This window comes from Camarhynchus parvulus, chromosome 24 (genome assembly GCF_901933205.1).
Source record: "Camarhynchus parvulus chromosome 24, STF_HiC, whole genome shotgun sequence".
Lineage (NCBI taxonomy): Eukaryota > Metazoa > Chordata > Aves > Passeriformes > Thraupidae > Camarhynchus > Camarhynchus parvulus.
The window spans coordinates 4,652,264-4,672,689 of NC_044594.1; the positions used below are offsets into that span (position 1 = coordinate 4,652,264).

The window sequence follows — 20,426 nt, forward strand, 5'->3', positions numbered from 1 at the left end:
GTAGTCTTTAAACAATAGCCCTTAGTGGGGATGAGGACAGGGGAGGCTGGAGGAGAGTCCAGCTGTCCCTGCTCAGGCTGCCTGCAGACGTGTGGCTTTCCATTGCTGCGCACCAGGAATAGAAACAGCTATTAATAGACCTGCAGCTCCTTTTTAAATGGATCTGATAAGGAGTGAGTGTGTTTTCCTGCAATTTTCCCCACTGATATCCTTCTCACCCTGAAATCCTTTGGGATGAGAAAAATCTTGGAAAGCAATAAAGGCAGGGAGAAAGCTGTAGGGAGAAATAAGATGTAGCATTCAGAGCAAGACAGGAGGCCTGGAGATCACAGCAAACCCAGTGCAGAGTAACCTTTGTGACTCACTGAGAATCCTACACAATTTTACACAAAAATCTGGGAGTTTTGGAGGTATGCTGTTGATTGCAAGGGAGGGTGCATGTTTTCTTTAAAAAAGTAAATAAAAGGGTGGGAGAAAATGGAAAGCAACACTAGTTTTTGGATTGACAGCATTTTCTCCTTGCCTCAGTACCTTGAGCATTAATTCCACCTCGTAGAGGATTTTTGTATCACATCTGTATTGCCATGGAAAACCACCATGCTTTGGTGTTAAAGGGAGGTGCAGACCCTCACTGTGTGTTACTGTTTGTACACAAAGCTGCACCAAGCCAGCGTTTCTCTCCTCTGGATAGGCACACCGACCTTCTGGAGCCCCCAGTGAGCTGTCCTGGCTGTGCTGTGCCCTCTCTCCTGGGGCCCAGGGCTGGGCTGTCTCTCTCAATCAGCTTGAAGCCTTTGCACCACTCAAATGCCTCCTCACTTGTCCTCAGCTGCCTCACAGTCCCCTGTGCTCTTTGTTTCAGATTGATAACAAGGGGAATCACCTGCTGGTCCATGAGGAATCATCCATTAATGTCCCTGCTATTGCTGCTGCCCATGTCATTAAGAGATACATTGCTCAAGCTGCAGATGAACTGTCCTTTGAGGTAAATAAAGCACTTGCTTTCCTTGGTGTCAGCTCCAAATCAGTGTAATCTGTTTGTCTGTGTGCCCATCAGGAATATGTCCAGACACTTCCACAATGTTTTGTGAGGTGAAGCTTGGAAGATTGAGTTAAACATTCGATCTGCAACGAGTTGGATATGGGCAGATGTTCAGTCATCTTTAAAATACAGCTTTACTTGGTGTTAGTATCTTCTGATTAACCAGCTCCTGCCAGCTCCTCTGGGCTGTCCCTAAGTAGAGCCCACATGTTTTCTGTTCAGGATGATTGTGCCTGTGTGTGTGGACTCAAGTTTCATTTCTCCTTGCCCAGGTTGCACACACCCTCTGAGCAAGTCCCTGTCCATAACCATTTTTAAGAGCTTCTGCTCCCATGAGAAGTAAAGAACCAGACTGGCAAAGGATTGCTGCTTAAAGGGCAGGTGATGAGCTAAAACTGGCCTGAAAATCCAGCACAGGAGCTGCTCTGGAGTGAATCCCTGCATCTCAGGATGGCTTGACTTGAGAGGAACCTAAAACCTGTCCCATGCCCCCTTGCCATGGGCAGGGACACCTTCCAGTAGCCCAGGTTGCTCCACATCCCATCCAAGATCTCCAGATCAGACCCTGGAAGCTTTTGGTTGGTCTGTTTTACCCAACAAGCAGTGGTCTGTGCTCTGGGTGCCCTGTGCAATGGTGCTGTTTCTACAAACTGTGTGAAGGAAAACAGTGCCCTGAGGAGCTTTGTGATCACATCCTTGGTGTGCAGCACAGGAAGGAAAAATAACAGTCTGGTGCTGCCAGGGCTTTGTTCATGTTCAAATCAAGTCAAGGATTAGTGTGCCCCAAAGAACTGTGTGGTCAGAGGGATGTGTGGGCATGGCAGCTCTGAGCTGGACTCCGAGCAGCACAGGATTCAGGCTGCTTGTCAGCTTATGAGAGCACTGAAATGACACTCCCTGCTTGTAAATCTTGCTCTGTGCAGAAGGGAAACTGAGGCACATGGAGTTTCCAAGGGTGTGCAGTGAGACACCACAGCAGAACTGGCACAGAACAAGGTCAGGGGTTGGGGTTTATGATGCTGAATCCAGTTCCCTAACCCAAATTATCTCTGTGTTTATTATTCTAAATTTCTAGTAGGCAGTTGCACAAGCAGCTGTCTGGGATTTGCTCCCCAGTTCTGAGAAACATCCTCAGTGTCTCTGCTCCTGTGGTGGCAGCAGTTTCCTTCATGGACATTTGCTTTGCTCTTGATTCACTATTCCCTGGAGGAAATAATTTCCCCACATCTCAGTCATCCCTGTCTGCAAACTGGGGATGTGTTGCCTTTTCTGTAAAAGACTTTGAGATCCATCAGTGTAAAATATCTGGTGAAAGTTGGGCATTACTGGCATGAATTTTTGCCCACCTACCTGTAATACCTGGAGTATTTATTTAGGTTCTTCCCTTTCTCATTTTCTGTAATAGAGGCCACACAGAGCTTGATTCAAACCAAGCCAAATTTAGTATTGATGATACTGATTTCCTTGTGAACTACTGCAGTACTACATTTTTATGGGAATGAGCAAAGCCTCAGAAAGCCTGTCTGGTGTCCTTGGCCATTTTCCATCCTGTTGCTGTAGCATCACTTCTCCTGTGTTCGCTTCCTAACCCTGGGCAGCTCACCTGGGGCAGTTTGGGGGCTGCAGAGGCAGCTCTTCACTCTGCTGTGAGAGGGAGCAAGGAGACACATGCCAGTGCCTACAGACTCGTGGGTAGGGCAGTAAAAATCAGTTCAGCTACTGGAGCAGATTTTCCCAAGCGCTTGACACCATCACTGCAGTTCAAGCAGAACCCTCTGTAGCCCTTCCCAGGAGCCAGCTGCTCTTCAGGCCCTTTCCTTAGGAGCGGCTGTATCCTGTGTGCTGGACAGTGCAGGAACTCTTCCACCCCACAGCTCTGCTCTGCAAAGGCAGATGGGCAGCTGCTCCAGAGCTGTGCAGGTTTTTGCAGTGCTGAGACTTTAGTTACTGGAGCTGTGCTCCCCTCCTGGCTGTGACTGATGCTGTCAACCTTTTGCAGGTGGGGGACATCGTGTCTGTCATCGACATGCCACCAAAGGAGCTGACCTCGTGGTGGAGAGGAAAACATGGATTCCAGGTGGGCACCATCCCAGCCATGGCAGTGGGGCTGGAACAAAAGCAGGAACCTCAGCAGGAACCTCAGTGCTGTGTTCCTGGAGCTGCTGTGCCTGCTCAGGGTGGCCCAGGGGATGAGGAGGGTGTCCCTGCCTTGGTGGCAGGGGGCTCTCCTTCTCTCTAGGCTGGGGCTGGAGCACACACAGGGTGTCCACGGGAAGTTTCCTTCCTCCCTCACCATGGGAAGGAGGGCTGGCCGTGGGCTGTGATGGACAGCTGGCCTGATGGCAGTGGAAGCTTGTGCTGCACCCCCTCCAAGGCAGCTGACACTGTTACTCACATCATCCCCTTCCTTCCAGTAGCTGAAACCAGCTCAGGCAGAACAGAGAGGATTTGGAGAATTCCAGCTGAGGAAACAGTGCTGCAGACTTAGACAAGCCACCCATCCATGCCTGTGTTCACTGTGTGCTGTCAGCGGTGCTGATCCCTGTAAACATCACAGACAGAGATGGAGACTGAATTTTCAAAAGGTCCTAAGCATGCCTGGGGATTAGGTACCAAACCTTGTGTGTTGAAATGGCACTGTCCTTCCAAGGAGTTTGGATTTTGCCACTAGGAAATGTAAAAGCTTTAAAAGTCTCTTTTAACCAAGCAAACCCCAGAGCCGCTGGGGGCTGACTTGTGCTGTCTCACATTTCAGCTGCTTTCAGCCACAGGGATTTCCATCTGCAGCTGCTGTCTCTGAGTGGGTGGGATGAGGAGTTTGCTCTGCAGAAGCTCAGGATTGACCAGACACTTCTGTAATTTGGCATGGAAAGTCTTCTCAAGGCTCCTCAGGTTTTCCCTGACAGCCCTTTCTGTGCCAGACCAGGCTGTGGCCCTGCTGTTGTCAATGGCCAGCAGTTGAATCGCCCAATCCCAGCTGGATGCAGTGTAGTGCACCACTGGATGTGGATGGTGTGCTTACAGCATCCTAGTGTTGTCTGCTCAGCAGGGCATTGAGACATAGCTTGTGTTGGTTTTGTGTCAGGTGTGGGAGTTCAGGTGACATCTCCTTTGTAAAGTCAGAGCAGCATGGACATAGAGTACCTGCTCTGAAGTTTCATTTGTTTCTAGAGTCAGCACACTGGTACTACTTGAACAAACTTCTGCTTCTGAACTGTGTTGTGCCTTTGCTGGACTGGTGTTCTAATCTTAGAAGCCTCAAAGCTGAATATACTGTGCTGTCATAGAATCAGAGAATGGCTTGGGGTGGAAGAGACCTCAGACATCAGTTCCAACCCCCAATCAATTAAATGCTGTAATACTGCTTGGAATGATCAGCCTATGCCATGATTAACTTCCAAGTGAATCAGTAAAGCAAACCAAAGCTACTCTGTGGTCTGTGCCTGAGTGTGGACACTTTGCACAGGGTTTGGAAGCCCTGGGTGGGATGTAGATCCCATCCATTATTGAGGCTGGCTGACACTGGGCCAGCTCTGGAGAGCAGCACTGCTGATGAAAGGCACAGAAGCAAGGCAGCCCTTCTGCAGTTTGTCACAGCTTTGTGCCTCTCTGATCACAGCGATGCTGTTGTGTTTTCCCAGCATAAAAACATGGTGATGAGCAAACTGCCAGAAAAGGGGGTTTTCTGTGTCCCTGCACAGTCAGGCTCCTGACACAACAGATATGAGCAGCTGCAGAAATTCAGCACTGTATTCTGGCTTAACAGAAAATTAAGGGTGAAATAATCTTGTGTCCTTAATGACAGGCAGGAGTGGTCACAGTGTGAGCAGGTGACAGCCAGACACACCATGGAGGTGCTACTCTGTGTTCCCACAGCTCCAGGAACTGGGTTTGCTCAAAGCCTTAACCTGTGTGTTGAGTTTAAGGCTCATGAGCTCTAAATGTACTGAAAATGTACATTTGCTGATGGGATGAAGTCTTTAGATGATACGAGCAGTAAGAGTTCAGAGAAAGGGAATTTATCTCTGGTGTTGCTACACCAGACCTAGAGCTGAGTTACAGGCAGAAGTGTCCTTGATGGATGCTCCAAAAGAGTGTGTAGGTGAAGAATGTTGTTACAGCTAGAGGTGTAGGCACAGATGAAGCTGTGCAGCCTCTAAGGCATTTGTTAGAGGCAAATAATTCTGTTCCTGTTTAGGAACATTGCAGTGATAGCAATCTGTTGATCCAGTCATTTGAATATTAAAATAAATCAACAGAGCCCCTCTTGCCAGATAGTTGTGATTCTGAGAGCAGATAAAAGAAGGAGGTCCTGCCACCAAATGTTTGGACAGCTTGTCCTGTTATTTCCTGGGGTTTTGCTTCATGTTAGGTAGGAGCAGGGTTTTATCAACCAACCACAGCTTCCATTAGAAATCATGTCTTGATAGGAGGAAAGCAAGAACAGGGGAAAAAATTACTCGTTTTGCTGAAAGGGGAGAAAATTATTTTTTGACTGAAAGGAACTCCCCTGGTTTTGTGCATTTGAAGCAGCTGTGAGTTGTGTGTGCCCAGGCAGGACTACCTTCGCTCCTGCCTGTCCTGCATCCCTTGGGATAATGGGAGGGCTGTGGTGAGGAACTGGAGGCAGCTCTGCAGATGTGAGCCAAAAACTGGCTCTGACAGGCTGCAAGCACCTGCAGCTTGGATTCAGCATGGAAGTCAGAGTGTTCCTGCCAGCCAGAGCTGTCCTTCAGGGATGACTCACTGGGTTTGTATCCATCACACTTCCCTGGCACAGTGCCTGTTCTCTCTGCATACCTGAGCTCACGACTGCATTGCAACACACCTAATCCTGTGTGAACAGAACAACCCACGAGCCTTCTTAGCATTTGCTCTGCTTGAAATAAAATTATTTTTAAGACATTTTTCCTCAAGCTTTTTTCTCTTCCAATGCCCTCAGTGTGAGTCAGTGCTTTCTCTGTAAGATTGTTACCTAAATTACAGCCACCTCCACATTAACAGCCTTCAGCCCTCTTTGTTCTCCTCTGCTTTTGCTTCATGCTTTGTCTTTTCAATCAGCTCTGTGTCAGGGAGCTGAGTCACTGGGGACAGGCCCTTGTTTGATGCATAACTGTCCTTGGTTGTCGTGAATTATTCTGATTTTTGGGAATAGTTTCCTGAGGTGGAGAGCTGCCCCACAGCCTGCACTGCTAGAAAGGTGACAAAACCAGGGTGTGCAGCCAGGGGGGACTGGGCTGATCGTAATCACACTGTGATTGTAGCAGCTTCAGCTGGTTGTGAGACTGCAGCTCCCAGTTCCACAGAAGTCCAGGATGGTGGGGGTTGGGAGGGAGCCTTGGGGATCATCCAGTGCCACCCCTCCCATGGACAGGGACACCTTCCACTGTCCATGCTCCATCCACCCTGGCCTTGGGCACTGCCAGGGATCCAGGGGCAGCCACAGCTGCTCTGTGCCAGGGCCTCCCCACCCTCTCGGGGAAGAAGTTATTCCCAATATCCAATCTAAATCCCATCCATCCCTGCCCTCTGGCAGTGGGAAGCCATTCCCTGTGTCCTGTCCTTGTCCAAAGTCCCTCTCCAGCTCTCTGGTTTCCCAAAGTGCTGCTGGCACACCAGTCAGGAATGGATAATCAACACGTACCATCCCAAACAGACACTTCTTTTTGTGAATAAAAGAAATCAAAATAGTTTTATGGCCCAGGTGTTCAGCTCTCTGTAACAGGAGTTCAGGATAAGAGGAGTAATAATCCTGTTCTTCCTGTTAGTAGTGCCCTAAAGTGCAAGAGCATCTCAGCAGGGGCTCCTTTGGGAATGAGGTGAGGCTGTCCTGCTCTCTGTGTAGTCACTTGGCAAAGACTCAGTGAAAACTCCTCAGGAAGGCCAAATAGGCCATAAAAAGTTGCAGTTTCCCTGTCAGGTTTTGCTAGACTGTCACCAGATTTAAAAGGAAAAGAGAAAGCTTTTTGACTAAAATTGAATCCTGTAGATTCTGTCAGATTACTACTGTAGATTATGTCAAACCCAAAAAAGCAATCCAAATGTCTCAGTGTTTCATTTGCCATTTAAGTGGCAGGTACTTCCTCATTTGTTTGAATTCCCTCCCCATACTGAAAATTACCAGTTACTCTGACTTTTCCCCTTAAACCCTCTGTGTCGTCCAGTTTCAGCAGCCCCTGTGACAGAAGTGAAAAGACAAAGCTGTAGTAGGTGGTGCAGAACTGTTCTCATGCACCAGCAGCCTGTACCTTCCTGCTCTGCTGAAGGTCTGTGGTGATATATTTAACCTTTAGATGACCTTGCATTTATCTAAATATATACTACCCTGGCTATTAATTTTCCTGTGTTCCCAAATCCTTTAATCCTGGCTCAAGCTCTAATAGTGCCTTGCTACATCTGTTGAGATTAACTCTTGGACTAAACTCATTTATTTATACAAAATCATGGAAAACTTCCCATAGGAGGAGAAGTAGCATCTTCTAAGTGGATGGGAATGAGGCACAAGTTGTGGATTATAACCCCAACAAGGATCTCCTGGGATCTTGGAAGAAGTTAGAATAAGTCAGTGTGAAAATGTAAAGAATTTCTAGCAGTGAGTTAACATGAGGGAGCCAGCACAATTCTTTGCCCCTAAAAATCCATTGTAATTATTGGTGTGAACATGACAAAAGTGATACATGGAGAGCAAGTAGAATGTTTGATTTGGGAAGGTTCTGGGATATCTGGAAGCGGTGACATCACCATCCTTTCATTTCTGAATTCCTGGTTATAGTGTGTTGGACAGTGCTTCCAGAAACAGGAGAAATACTGTGTTAACAGTCAAAGGCAAATGAGTTTTGATTTCATGTCCAGCATTGTTTAAATGTTCATCAGTGTGGGATCTGGGTTGGGTTTAGATCCAGATTTAGACGAATAATAGAAGGTTGGGGTCCCAGGACTTCAGGTTTCTTTACACAGACAATGTGGGCAGTTACTGAAAATGGAAGAAACTTCATCACTCCAGCTGTGGAGTTTCCCAGGTGATGTCTGAGTGGTGGGCTGAGATTTTCCCTGGATCTGTGTATTTTTCCTAATTTAAAAATTGCCTCCTGTATCTCTCACATGGGCAATGTCCAGCAGAGACTCTCAGCCACAGTGAAGTCTTAAAAGTTCAGTCTGGGGAAGAGAAGAGAAGGCTGTGTGGAGACCTCAGAGCACATTCCAGTGTCTGGGTGGGCTACCAGCAAGGTGGAGAGGGTTCAAAATGAAAAAAGGGAAATTTAGATTGGATATAAGGAGGAAATTCCCCCCTGTGAGGGTGGGCAGGCCCTGGCACAGGGTGCCCAGAGCAGCTGGGGCTGCCCCTGGATCCCTGGGAGTGTCCAAAGCCAGGCTGGACATTGGGGCTTGGAGCAGCCTGGGACAGGGGAAGGTGTCCCTGGCCTTGGCAAGGATCTTTAAGGATGATCCCTAAGGTTCCTTCCAACCCAACCCATCCTGGGATTCCATGATGTAAAACCATGAAATGTATTTTGTTTAAACACCAGCACTTCAATGTCCATGCCACTCAGCCTGTTGGCATCTCCCAGCAGAGCAGGTCCCTGAGCCATGAGCTGCCAGAGGAGGGGCCTCTCTGTGATGCTGCTGTTCATGATCCTTTTCTCGTGTTAATTGGCACATTTCTGTCTATAAACTGCACAAAAATCCCCACTGTGTTCCATAACTCCAGAATACCTTGTCCTTGCAGACCTGGCACACCCAGCTGAGGCAGTGGCTGGTGCAGCCATGCCTGGTGTTGGATTTGGGTGGGTTCTGTGAGTCTCTGTGATGGCCTGGCCAGTCCCAGTTACAGTAACCCCAGCTCAGAGCCCGAGTGCTGCTGGCCCAGAGTGCTGCTCCTGCAGGCTCTGCCCTGAGCTCAGAGTCCTGACAACAATTTATTTCGAGTGTGTGATGAGTGACAGCTCATCCTTGTGCTTGGACATTGCCCTGCTGGATGTTGGCCTGTGGGAAGAGGAAGGTGTGGGCCCTGGTAACTCTTGCTTCCTTTGGGGAATTTGGAATAACTTCAGTCTGGACACCCCACACATGACACTGCCACCAAACTGGTGGGAGGTTGGTGGGTGAAAATCAACTTGGAGTAGGAAGGAGATCAATCTTTCTCCATGGAGACAAAAGGGAATTGTGTAAGATGAATGAATAGAGGAGGGAGTGTCTGCCAGGCTCGGTGCTGGCTGCCCCTGTGCCTCCAGAGGATTTCATGGATGTGCCAACACGACTGGCACAGTCCTGCCTCAGTTCTGCTCAGATGAGCTTGGGGCCATCCTCTGGCTCTTCCCCTCATGTTCCTGTGGTGTTTGAGCAGACTTGGTGCTTCCAGCTGTCCCAGTCACAGGAGTGACAATGGGACAGGGAATCTGCCCTGCCTCAGGTGAGAGTCTGGGGCAGTGCTGGTGCCTGAGCTCCGTCTCACAATACAGGAGCTGTGCTGGGTGAGCAACACAGAGAAAAGGTGGGAAAAGATGCACCATGAATTAAAGTTACCAAAGGTCTGCTCTGGTCTGACTTTCACCTGGGATGAGAGTAAGAAGAAAGTTGCTGAGAAATAAGAGAGAAGGTGGGGATGCAGGGGAGTGCTGAGTTTCTCTCTGGTCACAGCTTAGCCTGTATCTTCAGACAGGGAAAGGGAAATAATTTCACTTCTCCCCAGATACAGCAGCCCCTCTTGAGTGGCATGGGAATTCTGCAGGCATATCCTACTGCAAGAACACATTAGGATCCTTCCCACAGCCTTTAACCCTTAGGCTGGTTTAGAGGGGCTGTCCAGCCTTTCTGCCTTTGAGGGGTCGCAGGGAGAGATGCTGAGTTAAAGGGCAGTGCAGGGACACTGCAAATTCAAAGGTAATCACTCCAGGACCCTGCAGTGCCTGGGGCTCTCAGATTGTTCTCTCTCAGGTGCTGGCAGCAGAGCAGAACCTGCAGTTGTCAGTGACTGCTGGTCATTTGATGCTGGATCATGTCAGGGAACATCACCCAGGGGGAATTGAGGGGAGATGTGGTTGAACACTTCAGATCATAACACTCCATTTCCTCCTTCTGTTTTACTCCAGGTTGGATTCTTTCCCAGTGAATGTGTAGAACTCATCAACGACAAAGTCCCTCAGTCCGTGACCAATTCGGTGCCAAAACCAGGTGTGTAATCAGCTGTTCTTGATGCAGTGAACTGGACTGGAGTTGTCTTTGTGTGTTCTGTGTTGAATACCTCCTTCACACGTGTCATGAGTGTTGATCATCCCCTGCACATCCTCATGCCCCTCTGTGTGTCGATCACCCACACGTTGCCCCTCTCTGGGGAGCTCCCACTGTTGAATGTCCTTCACCTGCTGCACAGACTTGGATCAGTGTCCTCCTCCTGCCTGACTTGAAGGATTTAAACCTGTCAGAATTTCAAGATACTTTGAGCAGTCTGTAAAGAGAGATTCCATGAAACATCCCAGTTCTGGGTGATCAAGGGAGTGTTGCATGTCAGGATGTTTTATACAGAACATAGATGAGCAGGAGTGTTTGTGCTGATCACATAGAATAGATTGCCTTGGTACTGGAAGGTTCTTTCTGCTTGAGGATAAATGGAGGAAGTTGGATATAACAGAATTAGAATGCTGGTTGCTTGTGCTCTGGGTACATGGCTCCATTTGCTTCCTACTGCCTTCTGGAGAGTTCTGTATTGTAGGAAAAACAGGCAAATTAATCCAAAGTTCTGCTGAAGGAAGGAATAATAAATAGAGAATGGGATTCTGGATCTTACTCTACTGTCAACCTTCCCATCCTTTCAGTGTGTTCTGGAAGTGTTTGGCATTAGGTGTGCTGGCATAACTGAGATCTCTGTAAAATTTACTGGTGGGGAAGCTGAAATTTAAAAAAATATATCTCCATATTCATATAGCTAAAGATATTTCTATATATCTTCAGTATCAAGAAGTTTCAATGTGCTATTCTTGCTTAAAATGTTAAGCAGCTGGGAAGGGAAGTTGGTGTTGAACTGGTGTTCTTCTCATTCCTCTTCTCTATTTTAATGATGTTCCTTATCTTGTCAGATTGCTGACTTGACCCTTTTAAACAAATAGATGCAATTCAAAAGCTTGACATTTGCCAAGGGAAATATCAGCATTGAGTCAGCTCAGAGCTCTGGGGTTTGGTGGAAAGCCATGGATACCCAAGCTGTGAGTGCTCTGCAGTGATCTGTGTGCTTTGGAGAGCTGGCAGGTCGGGGCAGGGCTGTCCTCAGCCATTGGCACTGCCAGCCTCTGACACTCCTGGGAATATGATTTGGAGTCAGAGGCACAGAGATGGGCATTCCCTGGATCCAGGACCTGCCTGTGCTCCATCAGCTAAAACAGGAAAGGCAACTTTCAGCCTAAACACAAGCAAATATTTATTGTTAAACGTGACTCAGGCCATTCAGATTGCTGAGCTGCTGGGGAGCAGGGTCTGCTTTGGTGGGAGATAATGGAGCAGAATGGATGAAGGGATTCTGTTTGGCTTCAGCAACACCATGGGGGGTGGATTTCCCCCTTCAGCCCTGGGAAATGTTTGGTACAAAGTTGGCACCACAAGTCCATGTATCATGAAAAGTAGTAAGTTGGAAGATATTGCCAAGTCACAGAGGTGTCCCCTGACCCTCCCTGATGGTTATTCCATGGGTACATCAAAAGGCTCCTCTAGGAGAGCTCTAAGGAGCTTTGAGACGTAAGGAATGCTGCAGCTGATTCTGTCATCCTGCCCCTCCTCTGCACACACAATTCCTGGTGCCTCTCCTTGGGTGCCTTCTCTGTGCACCTTGGGAAGTGACAGCACTTGAGTGAGGTTGGCAGGGGTCTGGAATTCCTTCCTTGGATGCTGCAAAAGCTGCTGGGAGAGGAGTCAGGGAGGAGGCTGCTGTAGTTAGGGAATGGTGGATGTGGTGCTGGAGGACTCCAGGAACTCCTTGGCTGGATGAAAAGGGCTGTGTGAGATGGGTGAGAGGAGGAAGGCAGGAAGGAGTTCCAGGTCCAGGCTGCCAGCACAGCCCAGGGTGCTGCCCAAGGGGAAGCTGGCTCTTCCCAGGGGCACCCTGCAGAGCTGGGAGTGGCATTGCTGGGATAATGCACTTTGCTCGCCCATATTCCTGCATTTTGTGTTTTCCAGTCCACACATTATGCACACAGGGTATTTCTCATGCACTTTAATACCCACATTAATTACTTTTCTCCCTGTACCTGTGTCCCCAAGGACCAGAGACTTTCCTAAAAGTCTCCCATGGAGCTGTTGTCCTCACTTGACATTAGCAGGGTATTTCATCTTGAATTAATGGGAAGTTTTAGATTTGGCCTTGACGAGCTGCACTTATCAACAGGTCAACTTTGATTTCTTTGATCAAAATATGATGTGTGGAGCATCCAGGACATGGTGTATGTGCAGAGTAAAGCTCTTTGCCACGAAGGAGTTTGCAAACACAGAACTCCTCATGCTGCTTAATTGTCCCTGGATCTGTCTGGGCTGAGGAACCTAATGAAAAGCAGATGGAACTTCCTGCCCTGGGTTTCTATTATTATTTGTAATTAGAGGGTTTGATGTGCACAAGGGATGGGGACAGCATTTTAATGGAGCCATAAAATATTGCAGTGGTCTCTAGCAGGGCAGTGACTGCAGTTCCATGGAGATGAAACACAGGGAAGGGCAGAGGAGGGTTGGGTTTGAGGGCAAACTCTGCTTTTGGAAACAACATTTTCATGGACTGTGGCAGGATGTGCTTTGTACCAGCAGTGATGGAGCCAGGGCCTGGGATGAATGATGGAAAATGGGAAAATATAGGAAAAACAGAAAAACAGAAAAACCATACAGAGAACTGGCTTTTTATTCTGTTCTGAACAGTCAGAGTCCCGTGAAAGAATACCAGTTTTGCCCCAAGTCACCTCTCAAATATATTTGACCATAAAGTCTGGAGTCAGGAGAGGAAAGGTACCTGCTGAGAGGTATTTTCCCTCCAGTGTTGGACTAAGCCTGTGCCCTCTTTTTTTCATCTTCAGTCCTGTAGGAAAATGCTTTTTGTTTTTTTCCCAGCTGGGATACAAATGCTTTCCTGAGTGTTTCTATTTATGTAAAAAAAAACCTGTGAAGATCTAGGAAGGCTCTGTGAGCTCATCAAATCCCACATTTCTTGAGCATTTTCCTTTTCTCTAAATTCTCCCAGTATTCTTACAGGATACAATACACTAATGATAATTTTTTAGCCTAAAATATTCTATTTGATATCTACTATTTCATAGTTCATATTATCAATTTAGCTGAATTTCAGTGCCACAGTAAATGGAATCAGCTTATATTCATGAGCATTTTTAGAGATTCAGGATAAGGCTGCATTTGAATTTCAGATATTCAGAGGGAAGTGAATCTTTTAAATATTCAGTGCTGCTCAGAAGGAAAAATGTGAATAGCTGCTCTGGATTTTCCTTCTAAGTGAACATTTGTGAAGTGCCTGAACTTTGTGCTGTGTTGACTCTTCTCGTCCCCCTCTGTCCATCTCTTTTTTTGGGAACAGTGTGTTTATGTCCATGTGTGCTCGTGCTGTTCCCACTCCTCAGTCACAGTCAGTGTCTCAGCTCTCTCTTTCAGTCCCTTTCTTCCTCAGAATTCGTAGTTTAGCAGTATTTTAACCTGTATCTCACACCTTACCTCATATCTGCAGTTTGTTTTTGTCTTTTCCTAACAAGCAGCATCTTCCTGTGACCCAGCTTCACTGCAGTGGCCTTGGCAGGGTCATTCTGGGGAAGGTTTTAGACTTGGTCTTTGCTGGGGAGCAGCTGCTTTCAGTGGGGAAACACAGAATTAAGAAAAGAGGGACAATTAGAGCTGAAGAGAACAAATGGGGGTAAGAAGGTAATATTTCACTTTTTTTTCTCCCTCCAAAATAAGCATTTTTAAAGCCTCAGGGATCATTCTCACAAATAATGTAAAACCCAGCAACTCTGCCCAACTTTATGGAGGAGTTTTCAACTTCCTCTCTCATCCATTGAATTTATATTTAAGAGGTGAAGTTGCTCTTATGGGACAGAACATTAAAAGGTCCCCTGTCAGTATTACAGGTTGTTGTGAATGACAAATTTTCTTTTTAAAACCTCAGTAATAGATTGATCTGCACACCCAATACAAATAATCCACTGAATTTTAGGAGGATTGAAATTTAGCTCTGGATCAGGCAACAGGCTCTGCCCTGACCTCCTGCAGGCTCTGGTCAGTGCTGGAGAAATTAATTTTAACTGCAAAGATGCAAATTGAGACACATTCACTGAGCTGTTGTAATCACAACAAAGCCATGCCTGGTTTGAAACAGGCTCATTTTTAATCCCTGGATAAAAGAGATTGTGGTCAATATTTATTTTGATAGAAATCAGAAAGGAGAAAGTGCAAATAGAGCTTAAATTCTGCAGATGCCCAGGCTGAGCAGCCATTTGACACTGATGAGAGCATCATGTCTTAATTAGTGCTTTTATAAAGAAAACAGGGGAAGTGAAAGTGTACATAATTAGTACCAGTCTTGTTAATCTGAAGTAAACAAAGGAGTTGTTTGGTGTTCATGCCACTGTCTCGTTAAAGCTGAATTAAATGGAAAAGTGCTGAGCCAAGGCAGGTCTCCATTGGCAGGGGGAGGCAGAGAGGGGATGAGCACCCAGAGCTGCCCAGCAGGAGCTGCTGATGAGACAGGAACTGCTTCCAGCCCTGCCAGGCCTCAGGACCAAAATCCTGCAGGGAATCCTGATCCTCGGGCACGGGGATGCAGGAGCAAAGGACAGCAGGGGGGAGTGCACACTCCCTCCAGGAGAGTCCCTGTCCATGTCTGGGAGGCGCTGCAGGATCTCCCCAGCTCTGAGAGCCACCAGGACCCAGCCAGCAGCTCCAGCAGCTCCAGCAGCTGCAGCAGCTGCAGCAGGTCTGTGCCTGCTCGTGGGGCCCTTGGGCTGGAGGAGTCCCAGCCCTGCCATGTTCACCTCCCTGTCCCCAAGTGCCACATCCCACCCTTCTCCTTCCCTCCAGAACACAAGTGTGGGGCTGAGGCAGAGCTGGGCCTGCCTCCTCTGCAGTGCAGGGGTTTCAGGAGGAGCACAGCAGCAAAACACAGCTCTGAGACAATTATTCTGCTTTTTGCACAGGATGAAGAGTAAGAACAGCTTCTCCTTTAGTACCAGGAGAGAAGAAGGAAAATTCAGTATATAACAAAATTCAGTATATAACAAACCATGTGCTGTTAGGCAGGACTGGGATGGGCCTTGTGCTGAAAGGTCCAACATGCAAAATGTTGGGGTGTTTTCTGAGCTGGGACACAGGGTGGGAATTCCTGGATCCTCTGAATTTCCCAGGTGTTTAGCACCAAACAACTTGAATGATTGGATGTGTTGTATTGTGCTATTGATAGCCCAGCTGAGCTTTGTGTGAAATGAGCCCATTTTCAGTGCAAGCATATTTTAACCAGCTGCTTTTTGTTTTTGTTTTGCTTTTTTCCTTTTTTTTATTTCTCCCTTCCCAGTCTCCCCTGCCCATGGAGCCCGTCCAGCGTCCTGGAGCTACTTCCCCCCTTGTATGTCTTCATTTATTCCTTTGTCCTTCTTTCATTCTTGCCTTGTTTCTCTGTCTCCTTTTTCTTTCCTTCTTCTTCTGTACATGAAGGTCAGTAGCACTGATGCCTCGAAGGATATTTAGGGGGAACCAAAACAAATCTTTGTTCTAAGGGGCTTTTTTAAAAGATATTTGGACAAAAAGTAATACAGCAGGGAAAGAACAAAGCTGGTTATAGCTCTTTTCTGGGGTGATAGAATCATTTTGAATCCATAAAAAGATTGAAAATATTAAAAAGAAAGAAATTAAGTGTCAGACAAGCAAGTTTGAACGTCAGTGTGAAAGAAACAGAAGATAAAAATGGGTGATGGGGAGGAATTAAACATAGTTATTGAAGTTTGTTAGAACATGGCAACCTTCAGAAGCCAAATTTATTTATTTTTTTAAATGAGGGAATGGTGTTTCTGCTAACATCTGACAATGCCCAAAGTGAACTAATATTTGGGTTGTTTATTCATAGTCCTGCTTCACGTTGCCATGCTCTTTTTTAGATCCTGCTAGTGCTGGTCTAAATCTCACAGCAATAACTTGGTGTCAGTAAAACCTGGGATTGGTCATGTAGATTTATCATTTTTACAGCAAATGTCTCACTTGCACAAATCAGCTGCCCCTGGGATGTTGTTTGGATTCCCTAAGTCAGTCTGAAAACTTGATATGCAAATACTGTAAAGAGACAATTATAAAATCTATAATATTCATGGCAATGCACACAGATACATCCTTTGCCCACCCACCCACTGCCAGGCTGCTGGCACAGACTGTGCTGCTGTCCCTGGAGAGCGGGGAGCAGGCAGTGCTCCCATTCCCTCCAGCACAGGAAAACCTGGTCCTGCTGGGAAGAGCTGGTTTCCTGACACCTTCCTGAGCACATGCCAACACCTCCAGACCCTGCAGGCAGAAGGAATGTCCAGAGGGGGAGAGCAGGGGCTGTACATTGACAAATATTGACATATTTGGGATATGCCATTGAGAGTGAGCTGAGGCTTCTTCCACTGCCCATGTCCAAACCCACAGGAGCCAGGGAATACTGAAACTGGGATGGAGGTTTTAAGAATGAGGGCAGAATTTATTGCTGTGACTGGCCACGTCCACTGATAAATAATCTGACAGAAAATTTAAGAGGAATCAGAACAGTGAATCTTGTAAGATCTGAGGAGTTCCCTTTGGGCACACAAATAGGGAGAAAAGATTTTTCTTCATGTTTTTCCATTTGTACAGTCAAGTTCCTTGGCTCCTCAAGCCCTTCAGAGATGCAATTCCTGCCAAGGATCAGCAGCAGTTAAATTCAGATAACACAGGGAGGCTTTAGCCTGCCTATTTTTTCAGGCAGACTTTTTTATTAGGTTTTTAACACAAAAAAAAAGGAATGGCCACATTTCTGGTTATTTAATGCCAGTGGTCAGTGCTGAGTCCCCCTCCTCTCTCAGCTGTGAGAAGGAAGATTCTGACAACAGAGCAGCTCTAATATTTCTGCTCAAAGCTATGAGGCTTATTAGTGCTTCTGCTTGTTTTTCCTATGAAATTAATTCCTTGTGACAGCCCTGTCCCTCTGTGAGTCACAGAATTGTCACAGAGATGACAAACTTGGCTGTGGCTGCTCTCAGAGCACCCCTGGAGAGCTGGGGAACCACATCCTCCCCTGGATGAGCACTCCTGGGCTCTGGGGCTGTTTTATATTATTCCTGTGTGCCACAGATCATGGCTTCCACTACCAGGAATTTAGAAATATTTGTGTTTGTTAGGTGTGGGGGATTTGAGGTCCTGTTCAGGTTTTGCTGGTGCAAGGGGGAAGTTCCTTTCTGGGCTCATTTAGGCACTGAAGTTCTTTTTTGGGCTCAGATAAATGAGCTGAGCACTGGACAGGGAGGCAGGGGCTGGAAGAGGGTTTTGTAACTGGGACAAAGTGCCCCTGACCACAAGCCCAAAATCTTTGGTCTCCCAGCCACAGCAAAGGCTGTTCTTCTGCAAGCTGTGCTGTGTTAAAAATCACTGATTTCTCCTCCAGCTTTTGCCAACATAAACTGACATCTATTTTATATAATTTTTAATACTCTTTTAACAGTGAAAACTCTGCTTAGGGTGGTCTGTGCACAGCATCCCAGAATCCCAGACTGGTATGGGTTGGAAGGGAGCCTAAAGATCATCTGGTTCCACCTGCTGCCTTGGGCAGGGACTGGAATTGGAATTGGCCTGCACACACTGTGCTCACTGCTGAGCCAGCTCCAAGCCCAGTTGTTCAGGCCCCAGCACCACCCACTTCATCCCCAGCTCAGTTTTCCAGGGATTTGGGTGTTCACTCAGCTTAGTTCAGCTCAGCCCTTGGTTTTTACTGTTCACTCTGTGAGTTCAGTGGATCAGCTCCCTCACAATGTCTGCTCCTGCTTGCACACAGACATTGATGGGCAGGAACAATTCAGGCCTAGAACAGCCCAGAGAAGCTCAGCTCTGCATGCCCTGCACTGAACTCTGGATTTCTCCAGCTCTGTCTCTCTAATTGCTGTCTCTCCATGCTGAATTGTTGGTCTCCTGCAGTCCCTCTAGGAGATTTTTAACCTTGTCCTCTCTCTTGCCTTCTGTCTGTCCCTGTGCCCCCTCCCCTGGTTATCAGATTTGGAGATGGATAGTGTAAAACCAGGCTCTGCATTTGTTACCGAGGCTCTGAACCAGTCCCACCTGAGCTCAGGTAGAGCCTGTTCTGTGCCATCACTCTCTGTCCTAACCACCTCTAACCCTGTATGTGGTAGCAATAACCACTCACTAACCCCTAGGCTTGCTGGCAGAACCTAGCTGTAGTGTAATAAGTAGTGAAATAGAGATTTATTAATTTCTTTTTATATTAAAAACTGTTGGGTAGAAAAGCCAGTGCCTGGTTCTGAGAACCCACCTTCTGAGGGGCAGATTTTCTGCATGTGGTCTCCAGACCCAGTGAGTGAATCCAGATCTTAAGGTGCTGCTCAGCACACCTGGGCCTTGCCTTGTGCACACTCTGCAGTATCAGCTGCCATGTGGGTGTTAATCTGTGTATCAGAAATCAGCTTCTTTTCTCCCCCAGCTGCTGCATTTCTAAATATAAAGTGTTCTTCTTTTCCCAGGCTTTCAATTGTGCCTCACTATCCAAAGAGTTTGCCAAACCCTCTGTGACCATGCTCTGGAGGGAAGAGCTTTCTTGAATAAGAGAGGGAAGAAATGTGGTTAAATATATAGTTTTATGGCAATGGAAACAACCCTCCTGTGTGCCCAGTGCACTGTGAGAGCAGAAAACAACTGTGTTGTGTTGTCATTGCCATGACAACATGGCTGTCTCTTGTCAGAACTGGCACTAGGTAAAATTAAAGTGTTCCAGTGGAACTGAGGAGCTGAGATGTGTCCCTGGTACATTTTATGTAATGAAACATTTGATCCTCAGTTATTGAAAGATATTTGACAACAGACATTCCCATTTATTTCCTTGTTTTCCTGGACTTCTGTTTCCCTGGATCTCATAAATGCTTGGAAAAAGACTGTAGGCGGGATTTTAGGGGAGCAGAGCAGCAACACGTGGGAGCTTCATTTCTAGGCAGGCTTGGCACCAAGGCAAATGGCAGAGTTCTTGCCCAGGCTTCAGACAACGTTGTCCCCTGTGTCCCTCTGTTTCACCCAGTCCCTTGGGATTGGGGTTGAACTGTACCTTCCTAGAGGTCATCCCAGGGTAAACAGGTTATTATTGGATATTTTATATTAAAGCAATGCTGATAAATACAGCCAGTCAGAGCTCATTTCAGTCCTGCTATCCACAAAATCATGGAATCATGGAATCCCCCGAGCTGGATTCACAAGGATCATCCAGTTCCACTCCTGGCCCTGCACAGACACCCCAGCAATCCCCCCTTGTGCCTGAGAGTGTTCTCCAAACACTCCTGGAGCTCTGGCAGCCTCGGGGCTGTGACCATTCTGGGCAGAGGAGGAACCTTTCCTGATACCCAACAGCACTGGCAGAACATTTCAGTTTATGAAGGAGCCAGTGCTGGTGCAATTCGGTGACTGAAGTGCTTGGTAAGTGCCAGGCCTCTCTTCTAATTGTATTTGAACTGATTGCAATTCTTCTTGTGGTTTAGGTGTAAAGCTCTGCTTCTGCTGCAGTCCTTGTCTGGATGCTCATTGTCCTTCTCCAGTCATCAGAGGAGGATTTATTTTTAAACTAGGCTTTAGGGCTTTATTTCAGTCCCATCAGAAGTACTGAAAGCTTGCTTTAAAAGCTATTATTTTGCTGGTAGTGTGGATCTTGGATACATTAGGAATGTCAACCTTCACCTTCAATAATTGTGTTGTTTTGCTGGATTTCAGTGCAGTGAGCTCTGGAAAGTGCTTATTTACCCTGAATTGCTCCAGTAATTACCTGGTTTCAGGAGAAGGGGATTTATTGCAGGTTCTGCTCTGGACTATAAGACTGTTTAGTCCTTTTAGGTCTGTACTGCAGATCAGAACTGCAGCAGCATTTTCCTGAGTTTTTAATTTCATTTCTCTTTCTCTTTGCCATCCTCCCCTTGTTTTAAGTCATTCGTCTTTTGTTCCTTCCCATATTTTGGCAGAAAGGGATGAGAGCTGTGGGCTGATCTGTGGAAGTGCTGCTAAATACAGGATTCATCTGGTCCTCTATGAAATTTGCACCATAAAATCTGAGATCCTGCTGAAAAAGTAGGAGTTGGAGAGAACAGCTTCCTGAGCCTGTTTGCTGGGAACAGACATGGCAAAAATTCAGTGTTCCCTGGGCAGGCAG

General features: G+C 46.9%; 1 protein-coding gene across 1 annotated transcript in view; it reads left to right on the forward strand.

Moving 5' to 3' along the window:
- Positions 1-20,426, forward strand: part of ARHGAP32 (Rho GTPase activating protein 32) — a 174,932-nt gene that overhangs the window by 100,584 nt on the left and 53,922 nt on the right. The window contains 3 exon segments of the mRNA XM_030964892.1: positions 863-985; positions 3,042-3,119; positions 10,132-10,213. Coding sequence (XP_030820752.1) covers positions 863-985; positions 3,042-3,119; positions 10,132-10,213 — 283 coding nt within the window.